Here is a 24,183-nt window from a genome sequence, read left to right on the forward strand (position 1 = left end):
CCTCTGATCCCTGAGCATATTATATATGCATTACGTTTCAAGAATAATAAAATAAATATTTAAAATTGCAGTGAATATTGGGCTTTACCCACCACAAGCACACACATCTATACATTTTTGGTACTCACAGGCCAGTGCCGCAGCTGGAAACACAAGGCTGAACACAGACCATATTCATTGACTGAACTCTTTCCTTGTGAACACCTGCAAGGTGCTTTCACCTTCCTGCTCTCGTTTCATCTTCACGACAACCCTGTGAGTTAAGTATTAGTAACTTTTTTTCAAAGGAAGAAACTCAAGTTCAGAGAGGATATGCCAATTGTCCATATAGCAAGGGAGCAGAATTTAAACTGCTGACTGCAAATATGAAAATATCAGCCCATCTTATAGATGAAGCTGCACCATACTGAAGTATTTTCATGAAATTTGTAAAACCATGTAAACAGGACTCCTGGATCCCACGTATTACTTTCACTGACTTCTCCCACATGCTACTCCCGAAACTGCTGAAGGAAGAGGCCCCCTTCTATGGCCTAATTACTCTGAGCTCAATGAGCATGTATTTTGCTAATCAGGATTTTTAAGTGATTGTGCTCTAGTCAAAGTACATGAAAAATAAACTAAAATGACTTGCTGTCGCATTGTGCACAATAGCAAATGCTATAAAACACGAATATTGCCTCTGATTTGGGGACGGATTCTGAAAACATGTTTGGAAGTCGTTCAACCAGCTCCAACTAAAAATGAGTAAGTGATGGCCGTGAAGATGGATTGACTTGGAGTCTGATTCATCTCATCAGAGGCCTTTGGCCCACTTACACTCATGGCTTTATTTATTCAAATAATTTGCTTTATTCCACCCCCCTAGAGAAAAAGACCAGCAGACCATCATCCCACCCCTGCTCTGTGCAAAGAATCTAACATAAACAATGTCAACAAGAATCATTGCATTTAACAAACTCCAGGATGCACCACGGCACTGTTTGTAAGATGTAAATGGAGTCTTGTTTTAGTTCACTGTTCTGCTAAATTCAGGTGTCTGCTTCATTTTAGATCTCGGTCCCCTGAAAAGAGGCTCCCGTGCTGTATTCAATACTGTCAAATGTGCAGATTCAGTGAGGCATCCCAAACAGCGAACGTGAAACATGACCTAGACGATGTCCATTTAGACACGGATGATTGAAGGGTTACTACACTGTGGTGACCGCTGGCATTGCTTGCTACCCATCTCCAACTCTCTGACTATGGCACACAGCAGGATGGTCCCTCTAGCATTGGGTGGGACTGAGCAACTGGCTCTGACCATTGGATTGTGAGCAGAGGCAATGTGTGTTGCTTCCAGGCTAGAGCTTTTAATAATGCCATGCAAAGATCCTCCAGAGCATTCACCCCTCTGCCAAGGTGACCAGCAATGTTCCAGACGGCAGTCACACTGCTAGCATGGGGTCCAGAGAGATGCAGTGACAGCACAGAGCAGCACCCCACACCCGCAACAGATATCTGGCACAAGCAAGAAATAAACCTCTGCTAGCATGAGTCCGGAGCGTTGTTTGTGACCACAGCATAAACTGGCCCCTCCCACCCAATGCCTCAGACACATGGTGCCATGAAAAAGGGCTTGGTGTTGATTAAATTGAGTTGATCTAGTAATAAGTTAGCAGATTGGTGTAATTTAGTATCTGAAGTAAAATGTTATTATCTTGTCAGGGAAAGGTCCTTCAGCCCATAGTTCACTTGGGCCCGGATCACCATGTTCCAAAATCTGTATTAAATAGACCTAAGCAAAATTGAAAAGGAAAAGTTACAGTTGTAACCTTCCAAACTGCCAGCTCTAATTTATTGGTCTGCCAAGGTTCTTAGTTGTAAACAATAGAAACTACCCTGGCTAGTTAAGCAGAAAAGGATTGATTAAAGATTTATTAGCTTACAGAATCTCAAGGGCAGGAATACCACCTCCAGACATGCCAGTGTAGATGACATAGCTTCACTGCTGGGCATGGACACCACCCTGAGCTCTGGATGCCTCTGATAGAACCTCGGTCACTGAGCTACTCTGTGGCCCTCGTGCCACCTGCTTTGCATCTGTAGGGTACAATCCAAACTCTCATGCAGGTGTGTCTAAATGGTGAAGCCTAGGCCACATGAATGCACTTTGGGTGCAAAGACAAGTGGCAATTATTTTTTGTTTTGTTTCTTAGAAAGGCAGAGAATTCCTCACACACGGGAAAGATATTCAAAGGTGTGACCAAAAAGAATAGTAAATACTCACTATATCTGTGGTAGTGCCTAATATGGATAACTAAGGTCTTCAGTGCTCATTTTAGTCATAATCAACTTCCAGAGCCTTCCTGGACCCTGCAGCTCTTCTTTCTCTCTCCAGGAGGGTTTCAATCAATCCCTGTTTGTATTAGTTTCAGTTGGGTCTGCCACTTGCAACCCAGAGAGGGGCTGTGAATGTTCAGATGCCCTGAAGAAATTTTCAGATTTTTTTTTTCCTGCAAGGTAACTATGCATGACAGAAAAAAAAAAAAATCAAAGAATATGAGCCTCTAAGTTTGGTTTGAGAACCCTAATTGGGATCATGGGCTAAATACTGATACTTACGTTCTCTACTAAAAGTCCTCAAAATGGGGGCCGGGTGCGGTGACTCACATCTGTAATCTCAAAACTTTGGGAGGCCAAGGTGGGAGGATCACTTGAGCCCAGCAGTTCAAGGCCAGCCTGAGCAGCAGAGTGAGACCCTGTCTCAATAAAATAAAATAAAATAAAATAAAATAAAATAAAATAAAATAAAATAAAATAAAAAATTAGGCCAGGCTCAGTGGCTCATGCCTGTAATCCCAGCACTTTGAGACGCTGAGGCAGGCAGATCACTAGGTCAGGAGTTTGAGACCAGCCTGGCCAACAGAGTGAAACCCCATCTCTACTAAAAATACAAAAAATTAGCTGGACGTGGTGGCAGGCGCCTGTAATCCCAGCTATTTGGGAGGCTGAGGCAGGAGAATCACTTGAACCCAGGAGGCGGAGGTTGCAGTGAGCTGAGATCGCGCCACTGCACTCCAGCCCGGGTGACAGTGCTGTAGTACCAGTTACTTGGGAGGCCTGAGTTGGGAGGTCGAGGCTGCAGTGAGCCATGATCGCACCACTGCACTCCAGCCTGGGCAACAGGGTAAGACCCTGTCTCTAAAAAAATAAACAAATAAGTAAAAAATTAATCAATGTCTTCACAAATAACTTTTTACTTTAAAAAATATTACATATACATAGATCTTGTAGACGTATATTCACTAAATTAAAAATGTCAGTAGTATATCCAAAGTGCCAACTTATTGCCAATGCTACTTGGAAATAAGGCTATCTATAAGACTACATGTAGATAGAGAAATAGTTCATGTTTAAAGAAAGATAGAGCTAGCTAGATGGGTATAGACATATGTATATTTACACACACACACATTGATGTTAGGGTCTAGGATTAGTAAAACCAAAGCTACGCTATACTCTGTTTCTAGGTGCTCAAGTCCAAGGGTTGGTTGAAATAATAGAATAAAATATGAGAAAAACAAAAACCTAAGGGCAAAACTGCATAAAAATTATACCAAATACTTAAGGCATGCAAGGACTTGACTTCTTAGGGTAACTTAAAGTTTCTCTTTTCTCTAAGAATGGCTTCCAGGATAGGGCAGGCGCCCTTGGCCTTTGTTTAGGTCAAGTGGCCTGAGCCGGCTGATCCAGGGTGAATGTCAAAGAGACCAAGCCCTGGAATCCAGTGAGGTGACCTGTATTATAATAGCACTTGAGGGAGAAGATCAAAGAATTCAGAAAGCTGGGATTTCCATAGCAGCCCTATTCCTTCTCTCTTCCACATGGCAGTCATTAACTCTTCCTCCAATTCAGTGAGAAATCCCAAGGTTTCCCAATAAATTTAATTCTAAAAAAATTTAATTGTTAATTATTATAGGCACATACAGTTGTTTATTCTTTAATCCTTTTTTTCTTCCTTTTTTGTTTAAGTTAGGCTAGAGCCCAGTTCCTGTTCATAACCAAAAGAATGTTAGATTAACTAAGTCTATTCCCCTACGATCTTACCCTCCCCAGTATCCAGCTACAGCCTTAGGTAACTCATCTTCCTTAATGGGAGCAATTTAAAAGGACCTTTGGCTTTTCTGAACCGAGTAGTCATGTGCCATGCCATCACTGAGCTTAGCAACCTTAGCCTTGATTGTCACTTTTTAGGAAAATAATTGCTAATTTTAACAACCTCTGTCTTATAGTTGTAACTTCAAATGCCTTCAGAGATCAGACAGGTGAGGTAAATGGAGAGAATGGTGAGCTGGACCTCACTAGACTCACTATATGCCCCATATAAAGATATTTATGTTCAAATACTTAAAACACTGTGTGGTTCAAATAAAATTCGTGGGCCAAATTTACCTCCTGAACTGTCAACTAGCAACCCACCTTGCTATTGGTTTATATTACATATGGGTCTAGATTATAAGGCTCTTAAAATTCAATTTTCATTCAATTATTTGAACAGGATAAAAACGTTTCTTGCACAGCAAATTTTCGTATCTTTTTTTTTTTTTCAGAACATAAGACATTAATGGAGCTAATGTGAGGTATCTAGAGGACCCAAGTGGTGTTTTTAAAAGAAGCTTATCAATGCTGGCAGATTCCTGCCTCAGTGTGTGTCCCATGGTAAGTAAAACAGGCTCATGTTACTTTCTATGAACCACAGAACAAAGCATGCCAAACTCCTTAGAAACACAAGGACTCCAAAAGTATTACAGCACAGATGGAAAAACTCAAATACCTACCCTTGACAGTCTTTGGTTTAACTACTTGACCTGATTCTCTTCACAGACTAAAAAGGAAATCCAATTCTATTTGAGAAAACTGACAAGACATTCTTTTCCTTGGAGAAAATGGACTGGGACAAATTACACACAAAAAGCTGAAATCTCCACCACCGGTGGTTGAAAAACAATCGAGCCTCCATTAGCAGTTCCTTTGCCCACAGAATGCTCTCTGAGGAACTACGGGGTTTGGAAAAAGTGCAGGCCTCTATTCTTCATCCACGACACATCAAAGTTGTAATAAAAACCTGCTTTTCTTTGTGCAACTAAGCAACTGCTATTTCACACCCACATATTGCTGGAGCTTATTCAATTACCCTCAATGACTTTGTTTAAAATGAAAATGCTTTGCCTCCTAAGGACAGTGTGAGAGGACTGATTAATGTTGCTCCCTGAAGAACAGAAGTGTAGGTACACAGGCAAAAACCTAAGGAGCTAGAAACTACTGCTGGGCCATGTTTCACAAGCAATTCAAACCTATCTTCAAGTATTTTGTAAAGAATAAGGACTCTTAAGGCAGTTGGACATATCAGGGGACATCCCATACCATTTTTCCTCTTTCTTCTTGATGACAATCACAGAATTAGAAAACTAAGAAGATGACAAGAAGTGAGAAAGAAAAACCAAATTTTGCCATATGGTTTTTCAGGAGAAGAGGAAACAGTTCTTTTTTTTTTTTTTTTTTTTCCGCCTGACACATGGTTCCAAAAGATCTGTAACTAACGAACCAAGCCAGCACATTGCTGGGTTCTGGAGCTCTGTGACTCAGAAGTCACTTTTCTATCCAACATATTAAATGTCAAGTAAAATATATCCGATAAGAGAGATGAAACTTTTTCGGGAAGCTTGGCCACTGAGTGAGTGTCTCTCTTTTGCAAATGGGCCCTGTATGTTGCATCTGTCTTTTAGGTGGATTGCCAACCTATAAGAGATAAAACATCCACCCAAGAGCTGCATTAAAAAGCATAAATCATGAAGACCATATCTAGTCCTCTATAAATCCCTTCAAAAAGAACTTTATCCGTAATCATAGTAAAGGTCTGTTTCATTTAAGAAAGAAAAAAAACCCAAACAGAAACACATGCAGATAGAAAACAGAGAGAAAATAAAAGAATCACAGTGGTATTTTTATGCATGCATAGTATGCGAAATTTGGAGATGAAGAGTCCCGACAGAATGCTTAAAGAATCTGTAATACACAAGAATATATAGGTTCCAGGGTGGCCATAATCAAAAAGGGCAGTATTTATCCATCATCTGTCATTGGCTCTCATTTTGCAAAGCTTGAAGATTAGAACCCCTGATGTCAAAAGATCTGAAAATATTTAGAGCTAGTTCTTGCATGGCTCCGTGAAGAAGGGGACAAGGAAAGAAAGAATTATATGAGGACTACACTTCACTACTCCTTTTTATAGCAGATTGTTTTCTTTAAGAGGAGCATAAGCTGTGATTAAAGTGGCAGAATTTTGGTGCCTCTAACACCTGGAATGGAAGCAGAGTAACAAGAAATACTTGGCAACCCAATTATTTCATGCAGGTTTTCATCTACCCAGAAAGCTGTCCTCAAAATAGAATGGAACTTTTTCTCCTTTATCAATCTGGGAGGTGCCTGGGGCAAAGTAACCAAGAACCTAAGAATATTGTTGATCAGTATTTTCAACAAACAAAATCTAAATACACTGTGATCCAAGGAGTTTAACAAATAGCTTCCTAATTTTATTTCAATTACTTAATGGTACATTCAGCTTACATTACACTGCTGTCTCGATGTGAGGCAGAAAAGAAACAAGACTTGTCCCTAGAGAGATATGGGGTTATTGAGCTTTGTTCCCAGAAGTGGGAGGATGGATTAGATAACTGATCTTTCTATAGTTTTAAGGAATATTTTAATTCAACTGTGAAATAATGGGAGAATAAAACAAATTCAAGATCAACACTATCTAGGGATTTGGGAAGGTTAGATGTATATCCCGAAAATAATAGCTAGCGAGAAGGAAATCTAAGAAAATGTTTACCTTAGGAGACTAAAAACTTAATATTTTAGAAATAGCAAAAGGCCCATTTATTTCTTATAAATTTTTAACCAAAGACATTTACAGTTACTGAATAGGCTGAGATAGTAAGATTCTTATACTTTCACATACTGGGGTCTCAGGAGTAAACATTTACTAGGGGTCACTATGGGAAATGCAATCCTTCCCATCAAGAACAACTGTGGAGACAAAACATTCCATCCGAAATGGATTATCAGGCCTCAACTTGTTCAAAGCAATGCACAAATCAGACTCTTTCTGTTGTCATTCCAAGTGGGGGAGGGGTCAGCATGAAGCAGGGTTGCTATGGGAAGGTTTCTGGGCTATGAACCTTGACCTGAGGAATGTCCAAGGATGAAAAGGGCAGGAGTCCTAAGAAAGGGGGATGGGGCCTTGCAGGTAGAGGAGTCAGCATAAGCCACCTTTGTAGGTTACAGTGAATGACGTTTGGAGACTGGCTGAGGCTAAAAACCTGGGGCCTACTGTAGAAAGCAAAGCTACCATTATTGAGAGCTAAACATGCCAGGCACAAAGCTAAACATTTCCTTTACTTTCTTCCCTAATTTAATTGTAATAAAACTGAGCCCCAGGCCACAGGCTCGGATTGCTTCTCTTTGTTAGCCACACTCACTTCCTAGATGACCACATACGATCTCTCAGTTTTAGTGCCATTTGTACTTGGATGATTCTCAAATCACCACCTTCAACCTGGACATCTCCTCCAAGCTCTGGACTCACACGTCCGGTTGCCTATTTGACATTTTCACATGCATACCTGAAGGATATCTTAAACTGAATTCCTGCTTTCCATCTATCCCCCAAACAAAACAAACAAGAGAGAAATAACTGCTCCTCCTCATCCACCTTCCAAACACATCCAGAAACCAACCACTTCTCACCACCTCCACACCTACCACAGCAAGCCACCCCCATCTCCAGCCTGAATCACTGTGGCAGCCTCCTAGCTCCTAGCAGGGATGAGTGTGAACCTCCCCTCCAGCGCCCCACTGAGTCTATGCATTCCAAACCTGTCCTTTGTAGGACAGGCTCCAGCCATCAGTACTGTCGTCTGAGGTACAGACAAAGAGTTAAGAGTAATTATTTGACAGGTGACAGCAGAAACAACAGATGCTGAGTGAATCTAAAAGGAAAACTGCAGGGAGGGGTTGAGGGTGTCAAGGATGGAACATTTGAGGACATCCAGAGGGGAATAAAAGAAGCCCCACTCTTAAGAAACATCACAGTGTTGGCTAGGCGCAGTGGCTCACTCCTGTAATTCCAGCACTTTGGGGGATTGAGGCGGGTGGGTCACTTGAGGTCAGGAGTTCGATACCAGCCTGGCCAACATGGTGAAACCCCCATCTCTATTAAAAATACAAAAATTAGCCCGGCGTGTTGGTGCACGCCTGTAATCCCAGCTACTCGGTAGGCTGAGCCAGAAGAATCGCTTGAACCCGGGAGGCGGAAGTGGTAGTGAGCCAAGATCAAGCCACTGTACTCCAGCCTGGGCGACACAGCAAGACTCCGGCTCAAAAAAAAAAAAAAAAAGAAAAAGAAAAGAAAAAGAAAAGAAAGAAACATCACACTGTAACTCAAATATGTCCCCCGCCTTGAGCAGCCTTTCTTGACTCCCCAGGCAGAGCTGAAGGCCTCAGTTACAGGATTGGAAATCACCGGATGCCTGTGCTAAGAGCCTCCCCCACGAGAATCTGAACTCGTTTTGTGCCTCCAGCACCAGATGCCTACCTGGTAAGCCATTGGCAAAACTGTGCTGAATGTTTAACATGGTATCACGGACAGTGAATTAGGAACTTGGAGAGGAAGTGGCTGCTTTCTTCTGGAAGAGCTAATCAAGACTTTACACAGGAGGTGAGGTTTGCAAGATAGAAAAAGGTATTTCAGTTTATCCAGGAAGTTAGCACGATGGCCCAGCAAGGAACAGCAGTGGTGTGGAAAGACGGAGGGCGGGCGAGGCCCGAAGGAAGCGAGGAAGGTAAGCCCGGCAGGAGTGCTGGGTTGTGGTGCTGAAAAGTAGGCTAGCACTGGGCAGCCGAAGACAGCAGCGAGGCAAAGGAAGAGTTGTTCCCTCCCCTCCAGGACCGGTGATGGGAAGCGGGGTGGATGTCTAAAACAAACGAGGAATAGCCGGGCAACGGAAAGTAGTTGCTTTGGAGAACGTGGTTGAGGCTGGAAGCAGGAGTTGATGGGTAAAAGGATGAGGAGAGCTCATACCTGTAGTTCTTTTCATTTCCATGTACGACGCAAATTCCCGAGCTCCAAATAGGAGATGAGCCCAAAATCTTAACAATCAGAGGCTAAAAATGGACTAATCAATGAGGTATGAGCCAAGAAGTTAATGAGGTAGGAGGCACAACACGGTCGAGAGTTATAAGACAAACCCAGGTTTTACTTGGGTCCTCGAGGATCCAATTAACTTCTCATTAAGTGGGGCTGGGTGCTCGGCTTCTCAACTGGCGCCAGCCTCCCAGCCCCCAGCCAACGCCTGGAATGAGACTCCAGGGAAATTCGGCCAGCTGGTGGATCTTCAGCGAGATGAAGGCAGTGGCGTGGACAGGCCATTCACGGCGATACCCACCCAACTCTGTCCAGGCCTTAAGCAGAAGGCTGGGAGCAGCACAGCACATCAATGGCAGCCACAACGCCTTCCTTTCCCTTTCCCTGCCTATCACGCAAACACTCCCCTACTAAAGTGTACCCTCCGTGAGAACAGGGCTCGGTCCTTCTTCACGGGATGCGCGGAGCCTAGAAGGGCGCCCGGCCACGGCGACGCCCAAGTACTGGCTGAATAGTGAATGAACTCCGCTTGGCCGTACTTCAGTCTATCTGGGCACTGAAAGATGCGACCCGTGGAGCCGCCTAAGAGAGCACAGGGGGAAGAGAAGAAGAGGAAGCCTCCGGAGGTCCCAGCGAGGCGGCCTGCGGGACCTGAGCGCCGGGCTCCGTAGCGCGGTCGGGAGGGGGCTTCTGGTCCCAGGCCTAAGACCGACCGCTTTGCAACTGACCTTCCGGCGGGGGCGCCCGCGCGGGGCACAGCAGCCAGGCTCCGGCGTCCCGCTCCCGCCGCCCCCCGGCGGCGCCCGGCGACCGCTGCGCACGTAGGTCACCTGCCTCCTGCTGGCGCCGCGCGGCTGGCCCGGCGCGGGCGGCAGGTGCGGCCCAGGTGACCGCCAGGCCGGGCCCGGCGGGGCGCTGCGGGTGGGGGACCCGGGCCCGGCGCGCCGCAGCTCTGCGCAGAGCCGCAGGCCAAGCAACAGCGCGGCCCCGAGTAGACACCGGCGCAGGGCGCCGCAGCCCCTCCCGGGCGGCCTCTCCCGGGCCATGGCGCTACACTCGGGGTCCCGCGGGCCGCGCCTGGCCGGCAGCAGGGATGTAGCCCCACAGGCCGGAGCGGCCAACTGTGGGAACTCCCCCGCGGGCCGGGGTGCGGGCTCGGACCCGCCTCCCTCCCTCCCGACCGAGGAAGCCCCAGCGTAACCTTATCCTGCCCTGCCGAGCGCGCCCTGCCGAGCGCGCCCCGCCGCTGGAACGGTGGTGGGCCGAGCGCGGTCACAGGGGGCCCTCTCCGCCCCTCCGGAGGTGCCAGGGCCCGGCTGTGCAGGGTCCCTCGAGAGGTGCCCTCAGCCCCGGCCTCCAAAGCCTGACGAAGCTGAAAGACATAGGGCCAGAAAAAGCGCATTCCTAACGGGATCCCAGGCCATAACTTCATTTTCTGGTATTAGTGTTGTTGGAGAAACACAGGAGGAGGGTAGGTGAGCATACAAGGAACAGTCAAGCAGTTTGCACCATTAAGCACAATATAAAAATAAATAGCACTTATGCCCGGGCTTACAACTTCTCTCTCTCTCTCTCAAGAAAGAAAGGGATTGGGGGGCGAAGAGAATAGCACTCAATGCAGAATAATCAAATTAGAGTTATTCTATGTCTAAATTCTGCCTGAAGCCAATTCGTGCTTTCTTTCCGTGTTATGAAATGTGTGGGGGTGAAGAAGAAGAGGGAAAAAGCCAGCTAAGACATCTGACAGCGGGTTGGTGGGGAGGGGGGAGAGAGAACAGAAGTTACCATGGCATGATGTAAATCAAATTAATTTAGCTCCAAACACACACCTCCCTGCTGTCTCGCAGAAATACAGAGGGACAAATTTATCTTTCGGCAAAATGCTCCCCAGCTGGTATTTCCATCACCACCTTGACCTTAATTAATCAGACTGAACTCTTACAGCCTGAAGTCCAGTGGTGGATATTCCATTTTCAATTGTTAGTAGAATCCTTTCCCACAACCCATTTGGGGTGGGTTTGGGTTTTAGGTTTGAGTTTGGGTTTAGATTTTTTTAAGCTGTAGTCACTTTTCTTTTTTTCGTTGCTTTACTCTTGCATTTTCCATGCTTCCATGGGAGACTGCGCCTGCAGACCTATACTCTTCCCCCGTAACAGCCTACAGCATGGACAAGAGAGAACAAATATGGGGCCCTACCCCCCTGCCCTTTTGAATGTTGGGTATTTTCCGTAGGGAGCCCTCTTCTCTAAAATCCTCTTCTCTTCCTGGCTTAAGAAAGACCCAATTTATTCCCTGCTAGTGAACAAAGCACTTGGGCTGTTTCTCTACATTTAACGAAATATCTCCACCCAGTCTAGTCCACCCCCTGGCCACACCAGATCCTCAGGCTCCTGAACGTTCCATTAGGATTGACTTTTGCTTTTTTCTTAGATGAGTCCAGGGGATATTGCATATGGGTTCTATTTTAACAAATTTAAACAAGTACGAGTTTTTCCTTACACAAACTGAGAGCCAGCCTCACATCCTGTGACTATTTACTTGAACTGTGTTTGAACCAGGACCCTGCCGTTCAAGCACTATGAGACTTTCAACAAAGTACTGGACCTCTCTGAGTTTCCGTTTTCCCATGAATAAACAGATCTATATATATGGCAGGATTATAAATGTTGCATAAAATATTATATGTTTCATGCCCAAATAATACCTGGCTCACAGAAGGGTCTCAATAGTAATTATTTTGTTATTTACCATTGAAGAAAATCCTGGATGTTGTCATGAAAAACAAAAGGTAAGCATTGATTCCAAAGTGGGCAAAGATAAAGTATAAGGAAATTTACAAATAATTTATACAGTATTCTCTGGAATTCAGAGTACCCAATAATTTCAAGAAAATACAATTAATCATCAAGAAACGAACTCTGTTAAGTTGTGTAAGGCTCTTTAAGACAGAGTTTGTAGAGTGCTTGATAAACCTGGATTGGTAATGTCTGATGTAGACTTTGCTGGAAGTTTTATTTTCTATGCAGTCAACACAGTGCCACTAACTAGAGAAGTCATATTTTGAAGATCATGGTGCCACTAGTGCGTACCCTCTGCTCCTCTGTTGAGTTTCTCTCTGGGGGTGGGTGGGGAAGCATAAGCACTCTCCTATATTATTAAAATGGGGATATTTAATAAGACTCTGGGCTGGGGGTGGAGGATGGAGTGGGGGTGCATACAAAACAGTGTAGCTCTTGAAGAGAATGGGCAGGATGACCTCATATTTTCCTTTATCTCATTTCTACAGTTCTCTAATAAAATGTTTTCATTATGGAAAAAAATTCAAATTACATGGAATATTTAAACAGCCTTTTATCTTTTGCAGTTGTGTTTATGTCTATGTGTTTATTACTAATAAAAAAGAACTGTTTATATGTATGTAGCATCAATTTTCTGGAAGAAACCTATTTTTAACTTCCACACAGTATTTTCCTGTGTGGTGGATGATAATGAATAGTAAAATGGGTCAGTCTGTGGGCTGAAGAGGCAAATCTAATGGATCACTGTTGTAGCTGACAAGCAATCTTTCATTCACGACCTTTGCTTTTCTTATAGAGTTGAACTTGTCTCAGTCCTTTCTGGATGTGTCTCAAAAATGCAGATAATCATTAACCGCTGTGTCATAGGCTGGTTAATTAAACAAGCAGGTCAGTAAACCACAATAGCGGCTTTCATCAGATCACAAATTACATCCTCCTAGAGGTTTTAGCCAGAAAAATGTGTGAAACAGAACATTTCTAATCTCCTAAACAACATGCATTTCAACTTGGACACCTGCTGTAGTGCAGTGATTCTCAACCAGGGTTGGTTTTGCCTCCCAGGGGACATTTGGCAATGTCTGAAGATGTTTTTGGTTGTTACCACTGGAGGATGCTACTGGCATCTAATGGCTACCTATTAGACTAGGGATGCGGCTAAGCCTCCTCCAATGCAAAAGATAGCCTTCCACAACAAAGACTTGTCCAGCCCAGAATGTCAGGAGAGCCTAAGTTGAGAAAACCTGCTGTAACTATAGATGCCAATGTGGTCATTTTAAATTATAGACTGTCCAAAGAGAAAACAGAGCCAACAGTATCCTCACCTTCATCAAGTGGTTATTTATATCTCACAATGTGACATACCCAGTGTGTTAGTCCTTTTTTGTGTCACTATAAAGAAATACCTGAGGCTAAGCAATTTATAACAAAAAGAGGTTTAATTGGCTCTTGGTTCTGCATGCTGTACATGAAGCATAGTGCCAGCATCTGCTTTTGGTGAGGCCTCAGGAAGTTTACAGTCATGGCAGAAGGCAAAGGGTGAGCCAGTGCATCACATGGTGAGAATGGGAGCAACAGAGAAAGGAAGGAGCTGCCAGCCTCTTTTAAACAATCAGATCGCCCATGAACTAATAGAGCAAGAACTCGCTTATCACAAAGGGGGGATAGTGCTAAGCCATTCGTGAGGGATCCACCCCCATGATCCAATATCTCCCGCTAGGCCCCACCTCCAACACTGGAAGTCACATTTCAACATGAGATTTGGAGGAGACAGACATCCAAACCATATCACCCAGTCTGAATTAAAGTAATCAAATTTACAAAAGAATGAAGTTAGAATGTCTGACATCAACATCCCCCATCCCCTCATCACCTTTTCTGTGTGTACATGCTCACTGTGGAAAATATATACAAGCAAAAGAAGATACCAACATTCATAACACGATTCAGATATAGCTATCCTACACATGTAGATGGTTTTCAAAAATGAAGTCATATTATATATATTTCTTTATAATGTGCTTTTGTAACATAATATGTTATATAGTTTATGTATTAAATAATATGTTGTTTGGAATTTGCTTAACAACAATCTAGTGGGGAGATGGGAGAGAAGTGGGAGTATGAATGAAGCAAGAATGGCTGTGAGTTGATCATTGTTGTAGCTAGATGATGGGTTCACAGCTCTTTATTTTTGAGCATGTATGAAATTTTCCATATGGAAAATGTCCTTAAACAGTAACCTGTTAACTACAACATGTACCATATTAACCATTCTTCCATTGTCGAACAATTGGATAATTACCAGTTTTTCATTTTTATAAACAATGCTGTGATGGACATCTTTGTAGCTAAATCTGATGGAGCAGATACGCAGTGTGAGAGAAAGAAAGAAGTCAAGAATGATTCTGAGGTTTTTTCCTGGGTAACTGGAAGAATTAAATTGCAGTTAACTGAGAAGGGAAAGACTCAACTAAGAGCAATTAGAGTAGAAAATCCAGTAAGATTTTGGTAGTCCCGTTAAGTTTGGGAAACCTATTGGACATACAAATAGAGATGTGGCATAGGCAGTTGGATCTAAAAGACTGAAATTCAGGGGAGTGATGAGGGCTGGAAATAGAAAACTGGATCGTCAGCATACAGGTGTGAAATATCTGAAGGCTTAGTTCTGGGGTTCACCAGTTTAAAGTCAGGAAGATGAGCATCCAACAAAGGGTACTGAGATAGATAAGCAGTAAGGTAAGAGAATGTGGTGTTCCAGAAACCAAATGAAGAGAGTATTTCTAGAAGGAACAGACTGAGAGGACTAATAAGATGTGGACTGGAAACTGACTCTGAGATTTGGTAACATAATGCCTTGTTTATGATGTCTTCCCCAACTAGAATGTAAGCTCCACAAGGTCAGGGACTTTGTTTCCATTGATTATTGCTATAATCCTGATGCCTAGAACAGTATCTGGCATGTAGTATATGCTCAATAAATAGTTGTTGAATTAAAGAGTGAGGAATGAATCAAGTCTGTGTGCATTCATAGTTATTTTGTCACATTAAATTCTTAAGAGTAGAATGCTACATGAAGGCAAAATCATAAGTCTTTCAGTGTGAAGTCCTATCATTAATTTTTAAGTCCACCAAAAAAGGCTGTTTTAATCCCATTTAAAGACATCAAATATTCCTTTGTTATTGTTGGGAAACCTCAAAGGATAGCCTTAAGCCAGCCCCTAACAGAAGGATGAACTAAGCAAAGTTTATTTTTAGTTTCCTCCTATTCTCCTGTTGCTACACTTGAACCCATTCTTCAACTCCCCTCAAATGCCAATCCCAAGCCACATCCCAGATAGGATTTGTGTTCACTGGACTGTCAATTAGTTTTCTCCTCTCCACCCTAAAGGTGTAGCTAAATATTAAGATACTAGCTCAGGCCGAGCAAGGTGGCTCAGGTCTGTAATCCCAGTACTTTGGGAGGCTGAGGTGAGTGGATTGCCTGAGCTCAGGAGTTCGAGACCACCCTGGGCAACATGGTGAAACCCCATCTCTACCAAAAATACCAAAAAATTAGCCAGGCATGGTGGTGTGTTCCCATGGTCCCAGCTACTCGAAAGGCTGACTAAGACAGGAGGATTGCTTGAGCCTGGAAGGTTGAGGCTGCAGTGAGTCGAGATCATGCCACTGCACTCCAGCCTGGGTGATGATGGAGTCAGACCCTGTCTCAAATAAATAAATAAATAAATAAGAAAGATACTAGCTCACCATGACTTAGGACCCTAACAGAAACATCTGTGTTCAAGAAAGAACCCACCACGATGAAAGCTTTCGAGACCTAGAACAAAGTTATAATAGAATGACAGACGTTGGAACTGCTATTTGAGGCTGGGAACCCTGCCTAAAATCACACCACTGCCTATTCCACAACCAAATAAGGCTGGCTCTGGGCTGGTCTTATGGAAAATGCCTGGGGAATGTCTTAATGCCCAGGCCTGGCAGAGAAAGAGAGCACAAGGCTTCCCTGCCTCTTTTTAGTTCCCCCTCACACCCGTGTTCTCCCATTCTTACTCTAACATTTGTGGACTTGTTTTATCCTTCCTCTACCGGGGATGTTTCTCAGGCATTGGGATGGGGGTCTTAATCACTTCTGCACCACCAGCAATGCCTTGTATGGGGTAGGCCTTAATCATGTCTCCGGAATTGTTAATAGACAACAGACATCGCACCCCAATTCTGCTGGAGTCAGACTCAAGATACCACAGTTCTTGTTGCTAATCCATCCTAACCTAAAAATAATCATAGTCAAACCCATATTGGCTGGCTCACAAATAATAATACCTCCAACCTGGTACCTTTTTGTTTCCCTGAAGGAACTTGGAAAGAATCAGGGAATGCATCACATAAGCCACTGGGGGACAAAGAACTAAGGTCAAAGATGTGGATGTGGGGAGAACAGTGCATGGACAGGGTGAACACTGCAGTGGTGGCTCTGAGGGAACCCTAGGCTTTGGAGACCTTGGGCAGGAAGTTCTGATGAAAGACGCAACATACACACACAGACACACACACCCACTTTCTTGGATGTGTTCGGAAAACACATCTGAGGCATTGTTAGAGAGGTTTATTTACAAACATTAGCTCCCACAATGAGGCATTCCTGGATTCTATGACAATGAAAGGGCTTAGGTTAGGAATGATCAAAACATCTTTTTCATAGGACCACCTACACAGTGTGGACCCTCCTGCACCTTCCACTCATCTCAGCATGATGACACATGCCAGAAATAATCTCCCAGCTACAGATCACTTTGAAGTCAAAAACATTCCTGGTTAAAACTTTCCCAAAGTCAAGGGCTTTTAAAAAAACCCTTTAAGGTCAGAAACGATTACCAGGCAACTGACAGGATAAAGTGAGGCACAGCATGCTTAAAGGCAAAAATCTCAGGGCTGTGTCATTTCAACTTAGTTTGTGAATATATTAAAAATCCTGAGGTCAAAAGCCATTTTTCTTTCTCATCACATTACTGCTTTTGCCCTGGGGAAATGCTAAGAACTATATTATTTTCAGATCATAATACGGAGGCTCTCACACTTAAGTGTACATGAGAATCCCCCAGGGAGTTATTCAAAGGCAGGTTCAAAAGCCCCACCTCCAGAGAGTTTTAAGTCAGTGGTGACACCCCCAAAGCTAAGCTACAGGTGGTCCATGATCAAACTTTTAGAAACCCTGGCACACTGGCTCCCACCATGGTGACGGTTGAGGGTCAGGGGGCAATATGTAGGAAGCAGTTTATTACAAGGTGTCCTTGTACCCATGGGTGCAAATGTTCTCCCTCAAACCTCTAAGCACAGTTACTAGCAGTTTTAGGCATTAACAAGGGGCCTTCATATTCAAAAGAGCAGAAGCCCCCTTGGCAGCCATTCCGTTCTCCCCCCAGAACCTCACGGGGAAGTGAAGGGAGTGCAAAAGGAACTTTCCTTCCTTCCTTCTTTTCCTTCCTCCCTCTCCCCCTTCTTCCTTTCTTCATTCCTTCCCCTATTTGCTCTGGGAATTTCCCAAAGCTGTAGAGTGAAAGGAAGGAGTTGTGATTACCCATATGTAGCTTGTACAGTGAGAGCCTGTCCCTTGATTATTCTGATGAGGCAGTAACACCCAGAAATCTTCAGTGCCCTAGCTGGGATGCAATGCCCATCAGCTCACGAGTTACCCTTACCCTCTGTGCTTTGTTCCCTCATCTTTAAAATGAGAATAATAATAACAGTAATAATAGTAACTTCCTCATAGGGTACTGAGGTATTGTCATGAGATGGTTAAATGAGCTAACATATTTGAAGCACTGGGCACACGGTGCTATCATATATAATTTGTTATTGTTGCCATTCACTATAAATCATAAAAGACATTTAATTTAGTTTTGCACCCATTTATGCTCCTTTTTCTCTTGCCTTCAGGTTGAATTGTTTGGGGCTTGGGCTTAATGGATCTCAACTCAACTGAAATAAGAGGAGAAATGAAGCTGGGCACCATGGTGTGTGCCTGTGGTCCTAGCTGTTCAGGAGGCTGAGGTAGGAGGATTGCTTGAGTCCAGAAGTTGGAGGCCAGCCTGGACAACATAGTGAGACCCCTCTCTCAATTACAAAAAAAAAGAGAGCAAGAGAGAAGAGAAATGGAAACCAGAGCTGTGCTGCTGTTGCTACTAGCAAATCCCTAGTCTTTTTCCTTGGAGTCATCACATGCCAGGGAGTATCTCACTAAGGTTTCTGTTATTGCTGGGAAAGCACATTGATCCAATTTAACTAGTGGATCTTTCCCTTCCCTTTCGACCTGTGCTATTCTAAAACAGCTCCTTTCTTCCTCTCATCTCTGCTTTCTGTGGGGTTTGTGTGCCATGTAACCACACCACTTTTCTCTCCTTCACCTTTCTCTTCCTGTTTTCTGTGCTCACTTCACACTTTATTTCTCTTCAAAGCATGCTCTTGGTACTGTTCCAGCTCTGTCACCTGATTCCTTATCACCGGCCCCTTGGAATAGCTTCAGCCCTGATCATTTGTGAGTTAGCACCATCAGTATTCGATACAAATCCAATTACAGAGCACACTTCACCCCATCCTTCCCTCAAAAATGTTTCTAGTGTTAAAGACAAGAGTAGCTTCCTCCCCAGAGAACAGAAGGCCAGGGGCTACTCTGCCTCTCCCACCCCAGTGCCTCAGGTGGTTGCTCAGAGAAGGAGGCAAATGCTGTCTGCAAGAATGTTGCTGTCGCTAAGACAGAAGGAAGAGGAAATAGTTCCCTATCAGAAAGCGTGGCCAGGAGAAAAGCCCCTGTAGGATGGATGACAAAGAAGAGTGGGGAAGAGTCTGTGTCTTGCTATTTTCCTGCCGGCGTGTGCACATTAGCTGCTTCAACCACCGACTATGAGATCACTGGCAAGGTTTTTAACAGCAGTCCTTATTCTAATGTCTTTGTGGTTTTTAAATTCTGCCTTAATGTGGGGAAAGAGTATGTAAAATTCAGGAAACAAATTCCCATTATTGCTGTAACTTTGGCCCCACCAGGTATGAAAGCATGTAGCTGCCTCTGCAGTGACTGTTTACCAGTCTCAGTCCCACAGCAGATGCAGGGTGGGATGTGGATGGTGAATTATTCATTTTTGCCTCCCTGCTGGTAACCAGTCTCTGGCACCGAGAGGAGCTCAGTGAACAGAAGATGCAACAGAGGATGTCAGGAAACCCACAATGCTGAACTTGGTGTATGTGGACCTGACCTTCAGGTGCCCCCATTCACTGTACCCCAGCACCTGCTGTGCTTTCCTGCCTCTGAAACTTGTCACTCCCCCTGCCTGAAAAGAACACTATGAGCCCTGCCATGGAAATGGGATGGTTCTAGATAGGTCTGGAAAAGAGCAGGCTGAGAAGTTTGAATTGCATTAAATGGGCCATGGGGAGTCACTGATGGTTTCTGAGCAGAAGACACTGGCATGATTTGAAGTAGAGCCTCATTAAGATCTGCATGGACTCCAAGAATGCAGGTTGTGGTACTCCCCAAGCCCCCACCTTATATTATTCAAAATAAAACAGTACCAAACTGTAAAACACAAAACATCAGATATGCTGACATTGAAAAAGCTTGATTCTAGACCTTCTGAAGCCAAAAAGAACCTTTTTCCAGGCCTTTTTCTGTTTCTTACCACCAAAGACTGAAATGAGTCTCTTTCTTTACCATAGAACATTCTACCAGAAACTTACAGAATGTTATAAGTTTTGAACACAGAGATTTAACAAAATAAAGTGGCCATTGCCCAACTGCGCATTTTCTTTACACAAAATTAGATAATGATGTAACATAATTATTTCAGAATAAATCATCTCACTTTTTTTTTTTGCAGCCTCACGGAATGCACCAAGAATAGCCTCATAGCAATGTTATAATGTGCATCTAAAGTGTCTTTCTTGAAGCACTTAAAAGCTACACTGATGAAATTTCTAGGGAATCTTGATTTCGTACATTTGATACATTAGATTAGAGCCTTCCTAAGTTTGGTGGATGATAATGAAAATTGTTTGCAAGCCACATCATCATATTCCAGCACTCAATTTCAGCATAACAGGGGATGTGGTGAGCATTAAGCATTACAATATGACCAGATAAATCCTTCATGTTGCCTAATTCTGGATTAACAGCAAAATGGTGTTGACTTCACAGGGGCCCTCCAGCCCTGAGGTTTGTTAACAAATTAAATGTGAAAAGGAGGTACCTAAACTTTCACTGATAAGAAATAAAAATGAAAGCTAAATCCATAACCCGTCACAATCAAATCTCTTTAAAACGTAGAAACCCTCTTTAACACAAAGGTCTTTATCTTTTCGACCATAATGCCTTAACGAAGTACAACTATTTCTATGTAGTCTGCCTCAAATCCCACGTTAAACAAAGGAGAGAAGTTTCATTATGTTTCAGGCTTTAACAACCCAGGATAAATTGGCTGTGTTTGTCTATTATTCATCATTATTGTTAGAACTTAAGTCTTTGTTACTGACAGGGGTAAAACTTAGCTGGGCAGATCAATAGAATTAGTTCTCCCCTCAGACAATAGGAAGTGTGAAGATAATGACTAGCAATGACTTAAAAAAATTTCTGCCTTTCATTAGCAGTTCATGTTCCAGGAAAGGCTTTTTGAGCTGCTGAACAAAAGATTGCTCCTAAGGTTCAACAGCTTCATGTATCAGAGAAATTTTCTGCAACTCTGAAACCTATAAATGCCTGGCCAAAAAAATATACATATATATATACACACACTGTGCACATTCCACTCTCAAAACCATAAGGAAGCCTTTATAACTAAGGTGATCAACGCTAAACTCTGCATTACTATATTGAAAGCCATCAATAGCCATAAGGTCAGAATAGAAGGTAGAAAGTATACACTAAACAAAATGCTTCAGCAAGAAAAACAGCTTTGCTCTTAGAAGACAGACTTCTCTGACTGGCTTTGCACTTTGGCCCCACATGGTTTTTTTGGAAAATACTTGTCATGAAATTTTATGATCTGCTAAAAAAAAAACAAAAGTGTAAAAATATTCCTTCTTACCTACCTCACAAGGATGTTGGGAAGATTAAAATTAGATAGTTGTGAAAGTTTCTAATTCTCCTAGGAAAGCCTGCAGAAATGCTTTGTGGATAAACCCCTTTGTTGCAAGCTTAAAATAGTCATAATGAACCCATCTCAGCCTTCTCCCATTAAAAGCCCAGGATTATGCTGATCAAGCAGTCATTTCCCTCATCTCTGAATAGCTCTTTTAAATCATTCCACTCATAGCCCAAAAGTATTTAATACATGACTGACAAAAAGGAAAAAAAAAAAACAAAACACATAGTTTCTACAAACCCTTCCTGGGTTATCCGACAGAGAAATCTCAGCAGCCCTGCCTTGTCTAGGATTGAAAGTATTCCCCTGTGACCCCCTCACATCTTTTCTTCTGAATACATTTTCCTTTGTCTCCTTCCAAATATAAGAACTAGCAAATGCATTGCCTACTGTTCATATACCCACTTTACATTTGTACATGTCAGTATTTTCTACTCTTTCACATAAGCCTTAATGGGTATAGGCATGGCCCACCCTCAACAAAACGTATCTTCCTATACCTCTGTGCTCAGCACACCACCACCCCTTGGAAACAAACTCTTCTGACCTGAGCAGAGACCCAATATACGTGGATTTCCCAAACATTTCCACCTTCTACTGCAACAACCCTCCTCATCTCCAACTCTACATTATCAAAGCCAACTCTCAGATGAGACCTGCAACACATTCACATTAAGTTGTAAACCCACTAGTGTCTGCTTGAAGAGCTGTGCCTTCTCAGGCATTGTTCCTTTTATGCATCTCCTTCAGACACTGACACACCATCCCTCTCCACGCTTCATGTACAACAGGTCTTCAAAAAGTTCATAAAAAGTGCCTATTATGAAAAAAATTATGCATGAATTTCAAAAGTTTCTTGCACCAAAATCAACTCCTACTAACTTGTTATAACATGACTGAACAGGATCTAGTTATGAGGCACTAAGAAGGATAAGACATCAGTCTAAAAGAGCCCTGATCAGAGCAACACGAATTCTGCTAAAGCTGGAGCAAGAACAAAAATAAAATTTACAGTGAAGCTTGGGTAAAAGAATGGTGAAATCACTGATGCTTTTTGAAAAGTTGATGGGCACAATGCCCCAGAGACATCAGCAGTTTATAAATAGATAACTCTTTTGAAGAAGGGATGAGATGATGTTGAAGATGAAGCCCAGAGCGGCAGACCATCCATGTCAATTTATGAGGAAAAAATTAATCTTGTTCATGCCCTAATTGAGGAGGACAGACGATTAATAGCACAAACAATAGCCAACACCACAGACATCTCAATTGATCTGGCTTACAGAATTCTGAGTGAAAAATTAAAGTTGAGCAAACTTTCCACTTGATGGGTGTCAAAACAGTTGTGCCCAGATCAGCTGCAAAGAAAGGCAGAACTTTCAATGGAAATTTTAAACAAATGGGATCAAGATCCTGAAGCATTTCTTAGGAGAATTGTAACAGGAGATGAAACACAGTTTTACCAGTGTGATCCTGAAGACAAAGCACAACCAAAGCAACGGCTACCAAGGGGTGGCCATGGTCCAGTCAAAGCAAAAGTGGACCAGTCAAGAGCAAAGGTCATGGCAATGGTTTTTTGGGATGCTCAAAGCATTTTTCTAGTGGGCCAAAGAATGATAATACCTGTTTATGATGAGAGTGTTTTGAAAAAGTTAGCCAAAGGTTTAGGAGAAAAATGCCTGGGAAAACATCACTAGAGTGTCCTTCTCCTCCATAACCATGCTCCTGCTCATTCCTCTCATCAAACAAGGGCTATTTTGTGGAGTTTTGATGGGAAATCATTAGGCATCCCCCTTAGACTTAGGAGTACAATGCAGCTCCTTCTGACTTCTTTCTGTTTCCTAATTCTTCAAAAAAAATGTGTAAAAGGCACGCATTTTTTCTCAGTTAATAATGTAAAATAGACTGCCTTGACATGGGTAAATTCCCAGGGCCCCCAGTTCTCTAGGGGTGAACTAAATGGCTGGTATCGTGACTTACAAAGGTGTCTTGAACTTGACGAAATTTCTGATGCAAATCAAGTTTATATTTTCTACATTTTAATTTCGTTTTTCCATGAACTTTTTGAAGTCTCCTTGTATATTCTCTCCCACAACTTACCCCCAGTGAGAATGGAGAGGAAATTATCTTCCTATTAAAAGTCACTACATATAACAGATAAAATTTCAGGTTAAATTTTAGGGCAGTAAAGTCAAGAAACAGGATATTCTGAGTACCCTGAAGTCACTGGGCTTGGGTGCTTTTTAGTCTGCCTGCAGGCTAACCTGGCCCTGATTACAGGGTTACATGGTTCCAAGGCACTGAGAACTGAATGGTGGTGATGGCTCCTCTGGCACCTGATTATTTGTACCTCCCACCCCCTTCACTAAACCTTCTCCTCCCTCAATGTTTTCCATCTCAGAACATAGCAGCTTCATTCATTCAGACGCTCAAACCAAAAGCCTTGGAGTCAGCTTTACCTCCTTTTTTATTTTCACATCCAACATCTATCCATTAGCAAATCCTGTAATTCGAACCTTCAAAATACATACTGAATGCAGCCACTTCTTGTCCCCTCTGCCACTCTAGGCCAACCCATTCTCCTCTTCCTGCTGGACTGTTGCAATGGCCTCCTCACTGCTTTCTCTCTTTTCATTTTCTTGCCCCATCTTCAGTTAGTTATCTACATAGCTGCCAGAATAATGAGATCATGTCATTTCTTTATCCTCAACTCTCCAACAGCCTCCCATTGTGCTTAGTACACAATCCAAAAGCCTTACCATGGCCCCAAATCCTGCAGGATCTGACCTGGGTCTACATCTCTGACCCAATCTTCTCCCACTTCCTTCTTGCTCATTGCACCCAGCCATATTAGCCTCCTTGCTGTTGCTTGTACATGCCAAACACACTCATTCTCTTAGAGCATTTGCACCTGCTGTTCCTTCTGCCTGGAATATCCTTCCCCAGATATTCACATGGATCATAATTCCCTCACTTCACTCAGGCTTCTATTCAAGTGCCACCTGCTCAGAGAGGCCCAACCAAAGCACTCTATGTAAAATAGTAGACACTGATTCTCCCTATTAAAAAT

General features: G+C 43.1%; 1 protein-coding gene across 5 annotated transcripts in view; it reads right to left on the reverse strand.

The window, feature by feature from the left end:
* The window catches only part of METTL24 (methyltransferase like 24), a 150,627-nt gene extending 140,317 nt beyond the window's left edge, over positions 1-10,310 (reverse strand). For 2 of the 5 annotated variants that reach the window (XM_055391505.2, XM_055391503.2), the window contains exon 1: positions 9,609-9,898. Coding sequence is in view for 2 of the 5 variants with exons in the window: in XM_055391500.2 (XP_055247475.1) it covers positions 9,916-10,233 (318 nt within the window). In the remaining 3 variants the exon portion in view is untranslated. The other 3 variants (XM_055391500.2, XM_031012021.3, XM_063707191.1) reach the window with 3 other exon arrangements.
* Positions 10,311-24,183: the final 13,873 nt, after the last annotated feature.

The sequence above is a fragment of the Gorilla gorilla genome, chromosome 5 (genome assembly GCF_029281585.2).
Source record: "Gorilla gorilla gorilla isolate KB3781 chromosome 5, NHGRI_mGorGor1-v2.1_pri, whole genome shotgun sequence".
NCBI classification, from domain to species: domain Eukaryota; kingdom Metazoa; phylum Chordata; class Mammalia; order Primates; family Hominidae; genus Gorilla; species Gorilla gorilla.